At 51.5% G+C, this 15,833-nt stretch overlaps 2 protein-coding genes across 8 annotated transcripts; one reads left to right on the top strand and one right to left on the bottom strand.

The window, feature by feature from the left end:
* The first annotated feature begins 1,654 nt into the window (after positions 1-1,654).
* On the top strand, positions 1,655-8,447 carry RNASEH2C (ribonuclease H2 subunit C). The gene is made up of 6 exons (XM_081099846.1): positions 1,655-2,278; positions 2,391-2,509; positions 7,262-7,494; positions 7,684-7,865; positions 7,944-8,063; positions 8,312-8,447. Exons 3-6 carry the CDS (start codon positions 7,323-7,325, stop codon positions 8,336-8,338), a joined length of 501 nt encoding a protein of 166 aa, XP_080955972.1. The 5' UTR covers positions 1,655-2,278; positions 2,391-2,509; positions 7,262-7,322; the 3' UTR covers positions 8,339-8,447.
* Positions 8,448-8,506: 59 nt separating this feature from the next.
* On the bottom strand, positions 8,507-15,629 carry KAT5 (lysine acetyltransferase 5; the record flags this gene model as incomplete). 7 transcript variants are annotated; one of them, XM_081099840.1, is made up of 14 exons in its annotated part: positions 8,507-9,093; positions 9,176-9,257; positions 9,378-9,537; positions 11,521-11,614; positions 11,696-11,836; positions 13,300-13,389; positions 13,463-13,711; positions 14,034-14,108; positions 14,215-14,289; positions 14,379-14,534; positions 14,816-14,952; positions 15,044-15,112; positions 15,427-15,493; positions 15,593-15,623. In XM_081099840.1, 14 exons carry the CDS (start codon positions 15,602-15,604, stop codon positions 8,959-8,961), a joined length of 1,542 nt encoding a protein of 513 aa, XP_080955966.1. In that variant the 3' UTR covers positions 8,507-8,958. The 7 variants fall into 7 exon arrangements, with proteins under 7 accessions (XP_080955966.1, XP_080955965.1, XP_080955967.1 ...); XM_081099839.1 differs by having other exon boundaries at positions 14,379-14,561; positions 15,593-15,617; XM_081099841.1 differs by having other exon boundaries at positions 14,379-14,519; positions 15,593-15,617.
* Positions 15,630-15,833: the final 204 nt, after the last annotated feature.

Raw genomic sequence — 15,833 nt, 5'->3', positions numbered from 1 at the left:
ACCCCCCCTCCGGCCAGCCCCTCCTACTAAAGGAGCTGGGACCCCAAACTAAGGACCCTCCTGGCCTCAGACTCCCAGACTCTAGAGGTGGTGTCCTCTGACACCTGAAATCAGGCGAGGAGGGACCGCACACCTCAGCCCCAGAGCAGCGCTGGACACACTGCAGGCAACATGAAAACAACTGCAAAGAAGACGCGGGGGCCTCTTTTTGGTCCAAGAAAGACCAAGTCCGCTCTAAGTCTGGAGAGTTAGGGCTGGGACTCCAGGGAGGGGTTTCTGAGTGTATGTACCACTCGAAGGGGCAGCCTTTGAAACGTAATCTCTTGGGGAGCAAGACACACGAAAAGGAAGGAAGTCGTTTGGGTGTGAAAGGGGAAGTACATGGAGAAATGTCATGGTTCTGCAAGACAAAACAAAATCAGAGGCACTACAACTCCGCCCCCATCTACAAACAAATCTGGACTCAGCAGTGTTGACAGAAGAGGGTGCATTAAACAGGGATTTTATAAAACACCCAACAGCACAGCAATGAACAAGATAAAGATTAACAGGTTTGTACAGTTATTGCAAAATATCAGAAAATGAATCTCATCATCTATCAAAGTAGTCCATACACATCCCCCTGGAAAGGCAGCCTGGAAACAGAAGAAAGCTGTAATACAACACTCTAAACTGCGAAATAGATCAAAACCACCTTGGATGAGAAACTTAAAAAGAAATAGACAAAACCCAGGAAGAAATAAACAAGATAAAAGAAGGTCCTAGCCTGCCTGGCTCAGTGGATAGAGCGTCTGCCTGCAGACTGAAGTGTCAGGGGTTCCATTCCGGTCAAGGGCACATGCCTGGGTTGTGGCTTGATCCCCAGTAGGGGGCATGTAGGAAGCAGCCGATCAATGATTCTCTCTCATCATTGATGTTTCTCTATCCCTCTCCCTTCCTCTCTGAAATCAATAAAAATATATTTTAAAAAAAGAAACACAAAAGTACCTAGAAATAAAGATTACATTACAAGATGCCCAAAGGAGAATAGACTCAAAATATAATAAGGGGCATTGAAGAAAGACAAAAACAAGAGAACGAAAATGAGACAAAGGGGTCACAAGAAAGTAATGAGAACAAGACAGTCAAAGAAGGAGTCGCATTTGCATCATTGGGCCCCTGGAGAAAACTAACGGGTGAACCAGCGAGTATTTGCTGCTGCTGCCCGCTGAGGAACGCTTCCCAAGAAAGAAACCTGCACATTCAGAGGCCCACGGGGAACCTCGGAAAATTCACTTGGAACAGTCAACTTACTTTGCGACATCATAAAACTATTACTTTTCTATTTTTTTTTTCAACAAAAATCCCCAAGATCTCCAAGCAGAAAGATCAAATAGCATACAGAGGCAAAAGAGTCAAAATGGCACATAAAAAAGCAAGATGACATTTGGAGCAGCATCTATTAAACATTTAAGGGTAAACCGAGGTTTTTATATTCGCACGGATTGTCTGTGTCAAGTGTCAGGCTTTAGGAAACAGTTTTGTGTTTTTCAACAATTATTTATGCACCCACAGGGAATCTGATAGAGAATGCACTTCATCCAACCGAGAGATAATGAGCATGTGTGTGTGTTTATCTAAATAGATGATCCAGGACTAAAACAAAGGTGGGCATGAGGGTAAATAAATAAATAGATCATATATCATCATGAAGTAGAAATAATATCACTAAAAGCATGAGAGAGCCGGTGGGTGTGGCTCAGTGGTTGAACATTGGCCCATGACCCAGGAGGTCACCCCCAGGGCACGTGCCTGAGTTGCAGGCTCAATCCCCAGTAGGGGTTGTGCAGGAGGCTGCAGATCAAAGATTTTCATCATTGATGTCTCCCTCTCCCTTTCTGAAGTAAATTTAAAAAAAAATAATTAAAAAAGCATGGGAGAAGGGAGAGGGAAATAGGAAAGTAAGATAAGCTGACTGGTGGCTGTGTAGGTGCCTCTCAGCTCCAAATTCATTCTTCATTGCCTGCTCTGAAAATGGGCCTGGACCCTTTACCTTTGCCAGCTGGCGCATTATTAAGCTCTGTCGGTAGAGGGCGCCAGGGAGCCATTGCAGAAGGGCTTTTTCAAACTGCCTCCTGTGTGCTGACCAGACAATTTCTTCAAGCTCGTCTGGTACCCAAGGTCCTCCAGCAGCTGCCATGGCCAGTGCTCATGGCTTCTCCAGCACCAGGCTCCTGCAGGGTGCGGCAACCAGCAGTACAGCAGATGGCCCCTGCGCCCCAGACGCCGCCGGAATGATGTAAGCTAGACAGCCCTAAACTGTTGACCCTAATCCCACCTTTCCTTTCCCTCTGAAGCTCCAATAAACGTTGTGGCCTATTCTGTCCTTTCTGTCTCCCGACCAACTCCAGCGCTTACCCATGTGGCCCTGAACCTAGCAAGAGTGTGACCCCCAGTGGGTGGCATAGCCGAGTCTTCAGTCAGCACTCCGCGGTTCACGCACGCCTGCTGTTCTGGAAGGAGGCGCACGGTAAGGCCAGGGATGCCCATGGTTCTGGTCCCATTACTTCTGTAACCAAAAGCGCTATCACACTAGGAAGCAGTACTGCGAGGCAGGGTGGGGAGCTGGGATACTCTGTGAAAATAAGGGCTGAGGCAGTGTGGTCAGGGAAAACCACGCCATGTCCTGAGGCAGCCAATCCTGCCACTTTCATGATGGAAAGGGTCTGCTGTGATGACCCTGAAACTGTCTGGCTGGTCTCCCGGGTTACGTTCTGCTGTTTGGGAACCGGTGCTAGTCTCTCCTGGCCATTAGACATTTGTCTGGGATAGATCAGCCTTGCTGAGGAGAAATTCATGTTGAGCTCAGCATGCATCACTTCCAGCACTCATCCATGACATTTTTAAAATTTATTGATTTGAGCCCTGGCCCGTGTGGCTCAGTTGGTTGAACATCAGCCCGTGCACTGAAACGTCACTGGTTTGATTCCCCGTCAGGGCACATACCCAGGTTGTGGTTCAATGAGGGAAGCAATCAGTTGATGTTTCTCTCACATCAATGTCTCTCACCCTCTCTATCTAAAAAAAATCATTAAAAATCATTTTTTAAAATGTATTGATTTGAGAGAGAAAGGGAGAGAGAGACAAACATCGATTTGTTGTTCCATGTATTCATGCATTTATTGGTCACTTTTTTATTTTTCGTTTGTATATCATTTTAATAGCAGAATGCTGCTTATTTTATGGGCTTAAGAAGATGCATCTTGTCTTTATTCTGTGTGTCTTATTTTAAATAATGTTTCCGGGCTTACATTGGCTGGGAAAATCCTTGGTTACTGCTTGCATGTGCCCTGACTGGAGACGGAACTGCAACCTTGGAGTACTGGGACAATGCTTAAACCAGGGGTCCTCAAACTACGGCCCGCGGGCCACATGCAAATACAAATACTGTATTTGTTCCCGTTTTGTTTTTTTACTTCAAAATAAGATATGTGCAGTGTGCATAGGAATTTGTTCATAGTTTTTTTTAAACTATAGTCCGGCTCTCCAACGGTCTGAGGGACAGTGAACTGGCCCCCTGTTTAAAAAGTTTGAGGACCCCTGCTCTAACCAAATGAGCTACCTGGCCAGGGCCTCCCCTGACGACCTTTTTCATGAGCCTGGTGGGCAAGGATCGGCATGATTTGGAAAGGAAGGTGTGCCTTCTACCTGCAGAAGGTGGTCTTTGGTGAGCATTCACAGGACAGTTAATATTACACTCTGGACCCATTCCAAGAAGCCTACTGATACCAGAAATGAAAGAGGGGTCATCACTAGTGAGCCCACGGACATTAAAAGGATAATGAAATATTGTGAACTACTCTATGTCCCCAATCTGATAAATGGACAAATTCTTTGAATGACACAAAATAAGGCAACCTTGAATATACTGGGGTTTGGTCCCAGACCACCGCAATCAAGCGAATATTGCAATAAAGTGAGTCACACAAATGTTTTGGTTTCCCGCTGCTAGATTTTGCAAATAAAGTTTTACTGGGCCCTAACTGGTTTGGCTCAGTGGATAGAGCATGTGGACTCGATTCCAGTCAAGGTTGCAGGCTCATCCCCAGTAGGGGGTGTGCAGGAGGGAGCCAATCAATGATTCTCATCATTGATGTTTCTATCTCTCCCTCTCCCTTTCTCTCTGAAATCAATATATATATATATATATATATATATATAAAATATATTTTATTTTTTACAGAGGATAGAGAGTTAGAAACATCAATGATCAGAGAAACATCAATCAGCTGCCTCCTGCACACCCTCTACTGGGGATGTTCCCGCAACCAAGGTACATGCCCTTGACTGGAATCGAACCTCGGACCCTTCAGTCCACAGGCTGACGCTCTATCCACTGAGCCAAACCGGTCAGGGCAATAAAAATATATTTAAAAAAAAAGTTTTACTGGAACACAGCCATGCCCATCATTTACATATTGTCTATGGCTGTTTTTATGCTACAATGACAAAGTTGAGCAATTGTGACAGGGACCATATGTGAGGTCTGCCAACCTCAGTAGGCAAAATGGAAAAAAAGATCTAGGAATACACTTTAAAATATAATTATTGCCCAGCTGGTGTAGCTCAGCAGATGAGCGTCAAGCCAGGAACCAAGAGGTCGCTGGTTCGATTCCTGGTCAGGGCACATACCTGAGTTGCAGGCTCAATCCCCTGTGCGGAGCATGCAGGAGGCAGCTGGTCGATGATGTTTCTCTCTCATTGATATTTCCATCTCTCTATCCATCTCTCTTTCTCTCTTTGTAAAAATCAATTAAAACACTTTTTAAAAAAATAAAAACTATTGTGTATTAAGAAAACCTCAACTGTACAGACATAAAAGAAGATGTAATTGGTACTATGTATCTTATTTTTAAACTTTTAAAAATTGATTTTAGAGGGAGGGAGAGAAACATCATTTGGCTGCTTCCTCCTACACATCCCCTACTGGGGATTAAGCCCATAACCCAGGCATGTGCTCTGACCAGGAGCTGAACCAGCAACCTTTTGGTGCATGGAATGACGCTCAATCAACTGAGCCACACCAGCCAGGTTTATGTATCTTATTCTTGATAGAAAACTAAAACAAGATTCTCTAAATTAATATGTCAATACTCTCCGGCCCAAGACCACCAGGAGCACATCTGTAGGTGAATGAATGGGTTTATTACTCTTACGCTGTGGGGCATCTCAACAAGTGGGTGTTAGGAAGGATTTATAGGGTCTGTGCTTGTGTTAGGTGATTTGGGGGAGGGTTTAATGAAGCAGCGCTTTTCTCTGGATTGGATGCTTGTTAGGAAGTGGAAGTATTTCTATGATGGAATAATGTTAACATCTTCACTAGATGGAGGCTAAAGCTATAATTGGTAAAGAAGCAAATCACATATAATCCAAGATAGAGGGATGTTTCATCATTTTTGTGGTTTGGACAATTTTTGCTTTTGTCCAAGTTCACCAGATTACAGAGTGACCTTGTTTTTCTTTTGGTCCTCATGGCCTTGTCTGGTAATCTATGGAATTATTGTGTCCAACAGAACACCAAAGCCAGCTCCCGATGTCGGGGATATTTTTCTCTTTCTCAAATCTATGAATTAAATGCAATTTTAATCTTAATCACCAGTTCGTATGTGTTTGTTTTTTGAGGGAACTTGACAGAGCATATCTATACAAATAAACATTAGAGAAGAGTTAAGAAACCCAAAAAGTATTATGAAAACTAAAAGACGTAAAAATAAAAGATTGGTAAATTTCACTGCACAAAATAAATTCATCTTTGTAATAAAAATCAGCCCTAGCTGGTTTGGCTGAGTGGATAGAGCGTCAGCCTGCAGACTGAAGGGTCCCAGGTTCGATTCCAGTCAAGGACACATGCCTGAGTTGTGGGCTTGATCCCCAGTGGGGGGTGTGCAGGAGGCAGCCGATCAATGATTCTCATCATTGGTGTTTCTATCTCTCCCTCTCCCTTCCTCTCTGCAATCAATAAAAATATATTTTAAAAAAATCAAAATACACAGGTTTGGAAGACAAACCACAAATTCATATAAAATATCTTTAATTCATTTAAGGAAGAGTTGATATCCCTAGTAAAATTTAAAAGAACCTCCCCTGCCCTGGCTGGTTTAGTTCAGTGGATAGAGCATCAGCTTGTGGACTGAAGGGTCCTGGGTTTGATTCCAGTCAAGGGCACATGCCTGGGTTGTGGGCTTGGTCCCCAGTAGGGGGCGTGCAGGAGGCAGCCTATCAATGATTCTCTCTCATCATTGATGTTTCTCTATCCCTCTCCCTTCCTCTCTGAAATCAATAAAAATATCTTTAAAAAAAAAACCTTAAAAAAAAATAAAAGAGCCCTAACTGGTTTGGCTTGGTGGATAGAACGTCGGCCTGTGGACTGGAGGGTTCCAGGTTCGACTTTGGTCAAGGGCATGTACCTTGGTTGCGGGCACATCCCCGGTGGGAGGTGTACAGGAGGTGGCTGATAGATGTTTCTCTTTCATCGATGTTTCTGACTCTCTATCCCTCTCCCTTCCTCTCTGTAAAAAATCAATAAAATATATTTTTTAAAAATAATAAAATAAAAAATAAAAGGACCTCTTTGCCAATATAAAAAAATTATTTTGGGAATAATTTTAATTTTTAAAAATAAGAATGTACCATTCTACACCTGAAACTAATATTGTATGTCAACTGTAATAGAAAACACATTTTTTAATTAAAAAATATATCATTGAAAAAATTTTCAAGGCCCTGACCCAGTATGTCAGTTGGTTAGAGTATTGTCCTTATACACCAAGGTTGCCAAGGTTGTGTTTGATCCGAGTCAGGGCACATACAAGAATCAACCAATGGATGCATAAATGGGTAAAGCAACAAGTTTTTTTTCCTCTCCAAAATCAGTAAATTTTTTAAAAAATATGTTTTTATTGATTTCAGAGAGAGGGCGAGGGAGAGAAACATCAATGATGAAAGAATCATAGTGGGCACCTCCTACACGCCCCCTACTGGGGATTGAGCCCCCAACCCCAGCAAGTCCTGGGACTGGGAATGGAGCTGTGACCTGGTTCATAGTTCAAAGCTCAGCCACTGAGTCACACCAGATGGGCATAAATGTTTTAAAAAGAGAAAAAATAATTTTCAAGAAGAAAACAAAACTGGGACTTACAGAGGAAGGTGGGGCTTCCAAGAGTCAGAAAAAGACTACGCTTCCCAGGAGGCTCTGCGCTGACTGTCCAAGGGCTCCCGACAGGCTTCGCGCGCTTTACGCGCCAGCTCTGGCCTCAGTCCGGGAGCCACGGGACCCGCGGAGGATGGAGAGCGGCGACGAGGAAGACGTGGAGAAGCACCGCATCCACCTACGCCCCGTCACTCTGCGCAGCGCCCCCCCTGTCACGCTGCACCTTCTGCCCTGCGAAGTCGGGGTTAACCGGCCCGCCCCTGTGGGGCGCTTTTTCACCCCGGCCATCCGTCAGGGTTCCGACGGTGAGCGCTCGCGGCCGGACTACGGCTCCCGGTAGCCCCCGCGCCGGCGCCGCGCTCTCTTCGGCGAGGACGGGCGCGAGGGCTCCTGGGAACCGTGGTCCATCGGAGGCGGCGGGAGAGCCGCCCCCGGGGTTGCCCCGTTGGGCAGGGACCAGGCCCTCACTGAGGCCCCACGACCCCCTTCTTCAGGACTCGAAGTGTCGTTTCGGGGCCGCCGTCTACGGGGCGAGGAGGTGGAGGTGCCGCCCGGCCTGCTGGGATACGTGATGGCGATGGAAGAGAAGTCGCTGGGGAAGCAGGACTTCCCAGGGGGATCGGACAGTGACGAGCAGGAGCTGGTGGAACCCCCGGAGGCGCTGGAGCGGGACTTCGTGAGCACAGGGGCCTGGGGGTGGCCGGGGGCGCGGGCGGGGGCGGCGGCCCCACGCTGAGCCCGGCGCCTCCCCCAGGACCGCTTCATGGGCGCCTCCGCCAGTTTCCGCCGCTTCACCCTGTGGGGCCTGGAGACCGTCCCTGGCCCGGATGCCAAAGTGCGCGCGGCCCTGACCTGGCCCAGCCTCGCCCAAGCGGTGAGTAGATGTGTGGGCCGCCTCTGGCTTATTCGCTGGGCTGTCTAGAGTCCCGCCCCACGCGGCCTTGGGCTTTAGGGCTGCTGGTACAATGGGGCTCTAACTGGGAGGTTAGACTGACTGGGTTAGGGCTGCCCCCCCCACCCAAGAAAGGGCTGTCATTCTGGGGAGCTGGGTCCCTCCAGAGTAGGGGGACCACCCAGCCCCCCGTCTCAGAAATTCAGTAGTAAAAGTGACCCCTGTTGCAGATCCATGCACAGGTGCCGCAGGACTGAGAACCAGAGCTTGAAACTGGAAGCCACCGATCCCTTCACCCCAATAAACCAGCTCTCCACTTTGGATCCACTGATTCCATCACCCCAATAAATGAGCTCTTCCACGGTGTCCGTGAGTTTGCCCACACCTTGGAGCTGCTCTTTCTCCCACAAGAACATGTCATGGCTCCGGCCCATAGAAACAGTTTATTACAGGGGCGAGGGGGGAGGGGAGGGGAGGGGCAGGGGCAGGACAGGCACTGGGGCGAGAGGCCAGAATTTTGTAGCCAATACCCACCCCCCAACTCCTACTTTACAAACTTTTTTACAGCCACCAACCCTCTGTACATAGTGCCCCACCCCCACCTCACTGTACACGTCTGCCTGGCTCCCTCTGGTCCTCGGTTCACAGCAGGCCTGGGCCTGCAGCCAGCTGGCCTTAGAGTTGACCTGAGCCCTGAGCTCACTTTGGTGCTGGGCACCAACCAGCCCTTCCCAGGCCTGCCCTCTCCTCGTGGAACTGTCCTCAGCCTGGTCCGTCTCCCTTAGTGTCCCCCTGGGGGGCCCTGGGGCGGGGGGTGGGATGGGCTGTCAGCTCCAGTTGTGCCAGCTTTGTTGGCGCTGCCATGGGCTGTGCCTGGTCACCACTTCCCCCTCTTGCTCCAGTCCTTGGGAGTGAAGTGCAGACACTTGGAGTCGATGCGGAGGAGTCGCTTGAGCATAGCCCGTTCGTGCCCATCCACGATGTCCTCTGACAACGTGAGGATATACTGGCCCTGGGCAGGAGATGGGACAAGGCAGGTCAGCCATGGGCTTGCACGCTGCACCTCCACAACCTGTCCCTGCCCGCCTCCCTACCTTGTAGTAGTTGATGAGGTTGAGGTACTGGAGCGTGGAGATGACGTCCTCCTTCTTGATGCTGGTGATCTCACTGATCTCACTGTGGGAGGACAAAGACCAGGTTCCCTGGGGCCTTCGTCTTTGCCCCTGGAGCTCAGGGTGAGAGGCCTGGGAACACCGGCCACGCCATGCACCCCCAGGGGGGCGGGGCCAGGCTCACTTGATGGTAATCTGTGGCCTCTCCCCGCTCTCAGACTTCAGTCCCATCAGAATCTCCAGGATGGTCTGGGACCAGTAGCTTCGGTAGGACAGGAGGCCAAGGTCCGAGAGGGGTTTCTCAGGGGTCCCCGTTTTCCCTTCCACTTTGGAGAGTTCATAACCTAAAGCATCGGAGAGGAAGGGAATGAGTACAGGGTCACAGCTTCATGAAACCAATGCCGAGGCTGACTGCCTGCTTCCCATCGGGCCCTGCTGTGGGGTGGTTCTGTGACAGGCTGTGTGGCTTGTCTGCTCTGTGCCTGTGTTTCCTCATAAAGGACTAATGAGCACACACTCTTCACCCGTGTGCCAAGCACAGGGACAGGTACTGAGAGAAATGGCTACAGCCAGCTAGGAGGGGTGGTAGGCCTAGCCCAGGGGTGGGCAAACTTTTTGACTCGAGGGCCACAATGGGTTCTTAAACTGGACCGGAGGCCGGAACAAAAGCATGGATGGAGTGTTTGTGTGAACTAAACATCATTACATAAAAGGGTATGGTCTTTTTCTTTTTTTTAGTTTTATTCATTTCAAACGGGCAGGATCCGGCCCGCGGGTCGTAGTTTGCCCACGGCTGGGTTAGGGTAAGGGTTTGGAGGTGGGGTATGGGGAGGCAGAGAAAATGGCTTCTAGAGAGAGTGCCCCCGCTTTTCCTGGGCCATCCCACACTCGCTCTGTACTTGGGTGTGTGAGGCGGGAAGCAGAGCAGACCCCACCTGTGGACCAGGCCTGAGGTGCTCCCCGCAGCTGTGACCTGACCAGGTGGTTGTGAGGCTGCAAGGAGCACCGAAGAGCTTCCCAAGTCAGGGAAGACAGTCCTCCCTCAGTTCTCTCCCTCCCACTCTCGACTGCTCTGCCCTCCTCTCGCCTGCTGACCACTGGCAGTTCCTGGTGAGAACGCAGACCTGCAAAACACTGCATGGCCTCACGGTCCTTGGCAGTGCAGTCTTCGCCCGTCAGGCCCTGGGATGTCTCCCCTTCCTCATCCTCAGTCATAACCGCTTTGTGTTGCACCACAGCCCGTTCTGCTTTCCTCCTCGGTTCATCTCTATCAGCCAGTCTGGCCCTCTTGCCCAACCTCATGCCTTCCACCGAGAAAGCCAGTGTTGCGGACAGAGGGTCGTGCTTCGGAGAGAGGAAGCACGGAAGAGGATGGAACACACTGGGTTCCTACTTAACCTTGCTGGGTCATGGTGCATGTGAAGTCCTGACTGATCATCTGGACACCACACGGGCCTCCTCAGCTGTAGGGAACTCCTAGCCCCTCATCAGTGCCCCTCCTAACACCCTCCCACCTTGTCTGCCAAACTGAGCACACGTCCTTGGTAGCCCTGCCTGCACCCCCCTCTCCATTGAGGTCTGACCTCCAGGACTTTGTTCAGCATCACCTGCTTTACCAGGCTGAGGGCTTTCTAAAGATGTGACGCCATCGTAGCATCGTTCTACCAATAACATTTCTCAAGTGGGCCATGACCCGGTCAAGTCCAGCCTCTGTCTTTCCCAAACAGCTAAGGCTCCCTCCCCGTCTTCCCGCTCAGCTCGGTTATCTCAGTGGATGGTGAGCTGAAGAGAAGGGAGAGGGAGGCTGGGAAGCAGAAGGGAGACTTGGGGTTGGAGGGGACACTGACGAGCTCATGAAGGCTGAGGGCAGAGTCCCTTCTGGGCTTTAAGAGACTGACCTGACAGAATACGAGGAATATGGGCCATAACCATGCAAGTCAGTGTTTCCATCTCTTTGCTGAATTAACAGCATTTTGAACATATGTCTACCAAGCTCAGGAAACAACTGGTCCTCACCCAGGAACTTACATGACAATACAGTAGCAGAGGGATGAGCAACAGCGGCTCACTCAGCTTTAGCTCATGGCCCTGGGCAGGATGAGTCAAAGTTGGGGAAAGTTGGGTGATGCTTAGAACCTTGGTCAAGGAACAGTGAGGGGCTGAGAACCTAATCCAAACCAGCAGGGCCGTCAACCTGAGAATGAAAGCATCTTGGAAGAGTCCCATCTTGATTTCTGGCCAAGTGACTGGGCTGAGAATCACAGCGAGGCAGCATATGCGATGGGAGCACTGGCGCCCCAGCCCCTGGCCATGAGCGAAGTACTCACTGAATTCAATCAGCAGCTTGCCGTAGCCCCGACGCTGGTAGGGAGGCAGGGTCAGGATGCAGGCCACGTTGTAGTCTTCTGTCGATTCCTTTTCCTGAAAAGTGGCAGGTGAGTGTGAGGGGAGGGGCCTGGCCCAGGGCAGAGCAGGGCTGAGGGAGAGGCAGGAGCAGCTCACCTTGGAGAAGTAGCCCACAATGTGGAAGCCCTTGCAGTCGTACTCCGTCATGACGTAGAAGAGGAAAGGGTCTGTGTCGTAGTACAAGGTCTTGTGGTCGAGGAAACACTTGGCCAGAAGACACAGGTTCTGGGAATAACTCTGCAAAGGAAAGGCCTGTCACCGCTCGGTGCCCGGATTCCAGCATGGCCATGGGACAGCCCAGGCCGATAGGGGACAAGCGTTCCTCCCTGAGACCCGACTGATTCCATCAGGCAGGGCCACTGTGCAGTGTTGAGAAGCCCGTGGACCAGCCCATTGGCCCTGGGGGACCTCCACTGCCCTCCCCTATAGTTAACAACAGTCAAACTGACATGTACCAAGAAGACTGACGAGGCTTATGAGAGCAGCTCTGCCCATGTGACAGTCTTAGGAGTCTGGCTGTCAAAAAACACAATTCTTTTGTCTACAGTCACACCTCTTGGGAACTGACCTGATTGTCTACAACTGAGGTAAGGCATTCTGGAACTTAAAAAAGTAGCCTGAGGAGCCCCCTGCCCAAAAAACTTATTAATTTTGCTATTTTACCTCTGCACATAATTTATCCTGCATTTCAGACATGAATTTTTAAGTACCTGCTGGGCACTGCCGCCTGGATGCCAAGTCCACCCTTAATACAGAACAGTAGTTAAAGCAGCTCTTCCTCTCAAGCTCCCAAGCCAGAGCTCTCCCCTGCCAGTCAGGGTGCCTGCCTCTTCCTCTCCCTCACCACCTTCTAGGCCCCAGGAATGGGGGAGTCTCTCAACAGTCCCTCCAGGTTACCCTCCTCCCCACAACCACAGGCTAAAGCAGGCTTGAAGCTTCAAACGTACGGTGTCCCCAGCTGGCCGCACTCCCACCTCCTGAGCTCCGTTCCTTGTAACAGCTTCCCTCATCCCCTCTGCCCTTCAACACCTACTATCACTATACATCCACGCCTGCCCTTCAGAACCCCACTGCTTGCGAGTCCCTTACCCACCTTGTCCTTCGCATCAAGGCTCAAAAGTCACCTCTTCTGTGAAGCGTTGGTGACTACCTCCTCTGGGTCCTAATAACCCACCCTTTGCTTCAGGATACTTAACACACTGGGAGATCTAATGTGGTCATGGGGCCTGGCTGGTTTGGCTCCGTGGATAGAGTGTCGGCCTGGAGACCGAAGGGTTCCGGGTTCGATTCCGGTCAAGGGCACGTACCTCAGTTGCAGGGCTCCGCCCTGACCCAAGCCCCAGTCGGCATGCGTGCAGGAGGCAACCAATCGATGTGTTTCTCTCACATTGACATTTCTCTGTCTTTCCCTCTCTCTAAAAATCAATGGAAAAAATGTTATTCGGATGAGGATTAAAAAAAAAATAAAGTGGCAATTGGTGTGTCTGTTTCCTCCATGGACTGTGAGCTCTCAGCAGAGATTTTTGTCTAATTCCTGGTCATGTTTATATCTCCCAGCACCTGCCCTTCAGCAGGAACTCAATAAAAACGGGGTGAGCCAACTTGTTGGCCAGACTGGTATTTTCCTAAGGAAGAAGCTTCTCATTTGACTTCCCCCAGACTCCAAGTTCCAAGGCACTCCAAGTGCCTCAGTCACTGACCTTATTCTTACGTCCATCAATCTCAAAGAAGGAGATGGTGCCTTTGCGGTAAATCTCGTTGCCTGGAGGATGGCGCAGGTCACACTTGGTCTGAGGAAGAGAGGAGGATCAGGGGTGGCGAAGGATGGGGGGGTAGTAGGGCAGTACCTGGGACCCTTCATACCAAGTGACGCTGCAGACACTTGAGGCTACGGCCATACTTGAGGCAGAACTCGCAGAGATAGAGGACTGGCAGTGTGGTGAGCTCCTGTGGGTACGGGGAGAAGTACCACGGCTTGAGGCGGTGCCGGCCCAGCTCGATGCACTCAATGTTCTTCATCCGGGTGACGATGTCGTCGTGGCTCCGGTCAGACACCAGGCTCCCAGTCATGCGCGGAGCTGATGGTATTCCATCCGAGCTGTCCTGGGAGTCCTGCCCAGGGCCAGTGAAAGGCACTGGGTTACAGGAGGCTACAGCTCACACAGCACTGCCCCCCGCCCCCAGGTTCTCTTGTTCAAGCCTAACAGCAACCCTGTGGGGGAGGCACTATATAACCCCCACCTTCCAGATAAAGAAACCAAGATTTAGAAAGTTTTCATTGAAAACTTTGGAAAGATTGCCAACCAGTTCGGCTTAGCTCCTAATAGCACCACCATGGCTGCCCACCACTTATATATTTTTAAACTAGCCACTAAACTCTCCACCTGCCTATGTCCCTTCCTTTTTACTCAGCTCCCCTCTTCCCGAGACCTACCTCATCAGTGCCCAAGCAATTTGATTTTCGCTTCCGTCCCGGCTGAGCTGCCACTGCCCTGCGGGCCGATCCATTCTGTAGATGAGATGACAGGAATAGAAGTGGCTGTGAGATGCGTCTGAAAGGGGCTACCAGAAGGCAGAAGAAAGGAAGGGGAGAAAAAGTGGTTTGGAGGACTCACCTGAGGAAACACTGAGGCTGGGGCTGTCTCGCTGGGCACTGGAGTTGCTGGTGAAACCACCTCCACCTTCCGTTTCTGCAGAGAGAAACCAAGAAAGGTGGGTCAGAAGGTAGAGAAGGTGGGACCTGAGAGGAAAGCAAGGTCCCTGGAATTGCTGAGGGTACCGTTGAGCGGTGGTTGGGCTGCAGACAGGAGCTGGAGGAGAGCGGCTGGTCGGGCTCACCACCGGGAATGGCCTCCCGCTCCTTAGGCAGGTTGAAGCGGAGAGTGATCTGGACCGGGATTGGCAAGGTCTTCCCGCTGGCCTGCGCGGAGGCCGGCTGTAGAGATAGGTCCAGGGTCTTCCTCTGGGGTGGGGATGGTGGTGGGATGGGGCAGGGGAGGGGGCCCCTCAGCATGGAGTCATCAAACCCCTCCCTCCCAAGGACACAGGAATAGCCGCTGGACTCTGGAAGCTACATCTGCGATTTGGTCCCCATCCTCTGCAAGCCGAAACCAGGATGGGAGGGTGCTGCCTCCAGCCCATCCAGGAACCACTGAAGCCAAGAGATGAGAGAGGTAGGAGGCAGGAGAGAAGAGGTGAAGTAGGGGACCTACTCACCACCTCTCGCTCTGGAGAGCCAGGGCGGGACCCAGGAAGTCCGTTCTTGGTGGGGGTCTTGGCCTCTTTCTTAGGGAACTGAATCTTCTTCAGGTCCAGCCGTTCGTGGGTCACCCATTCATCCAGGCGTTTGTTGACTGCAGCAGTGGGGACGGCTCAGGAAGGAAGGCCAGAGACCATCCCCCAACTCTACCCAGCGGCCCCTCCTTACCCCGGCCCGGCACTCACAGTCAATGTAATGAACGTAGAAAAGCTTCCTGCCACTGATGTCCTTCACGCTCAGGATCTCGGCCAGGGCTGGGGAACAGCATAGGGGCCATGGAAGGGTCAGGCCGGAGGCGCCACCCCTCTACGACCTGAATACACTCCCAAGCCCGATCTCTAAGCCCCAGCACTAGGCAGCTCTCGCCCAAGCCCCTGGTCACCCAGTGCCACCCCCTGCAAGCCCCGCCCTACCCATCGCGGAGCCGCGACAAGCCACGCCCCTCCTGTGTATCTGCGCCCCGCCCGCCCCAGAATTCCCGAGGTCCCTCCTCCTCCCGAGGGTTCGGTTGACTCCCTCCCGCCCCTCGCCCTCGGGTCGCTTAGCCCCGCCCCCCGACGTCACTCACGCCACTCATCTTCGTTGTCCTGGTTCCGCCGCAGCACCGGCAGGCGGCAGCCTTCGATTATCTCCCCCTGGGGAGACAGCGCGGCGCCAGGGTCGGCTACTGGGGGTCCTCGGGCTCTACCCACCTCCCCTGGCTCCCTCCGCCCCGCCCCGGGCACCGGACTCACCACCTCCGCCATCTTCCCTCCCTCCACTGCCACTTCCGGCCCCTCTGGGAGACGTCACTTCCGGGACCGAGCGCGTTCTAGGCCCGGGCTTCCCGGTGCCACGCCAGAGGAGGACCTTTGAAAGACCCCACTGCCCAGCTGGGAGCGGGAGGACGGCCCGTTTGGCTGGCAGGAGAATCGGGTGTTTTAAATCTCGGGCCGGGTCCTGGGTGGAACCTCCACAACATGCACAACGATTGGA

Source organism: Myotis nattereri (genome assembly GCF_964212035.1).
Source record: "Myotis nattereri genome assembly, chromosome: 9".
In the NCBI taxonomy this organism is placed as follows: Eukaryota; Metazoa; Chordata; class Mammalia; order Chiroptera; family Vespertilionidae; genus Myotis; species Myotis nattereri.
Note: the sequence above shows the minus strand (reverse complement) of the source record. Positions and strands in the feature narration are given on the sequence as shown.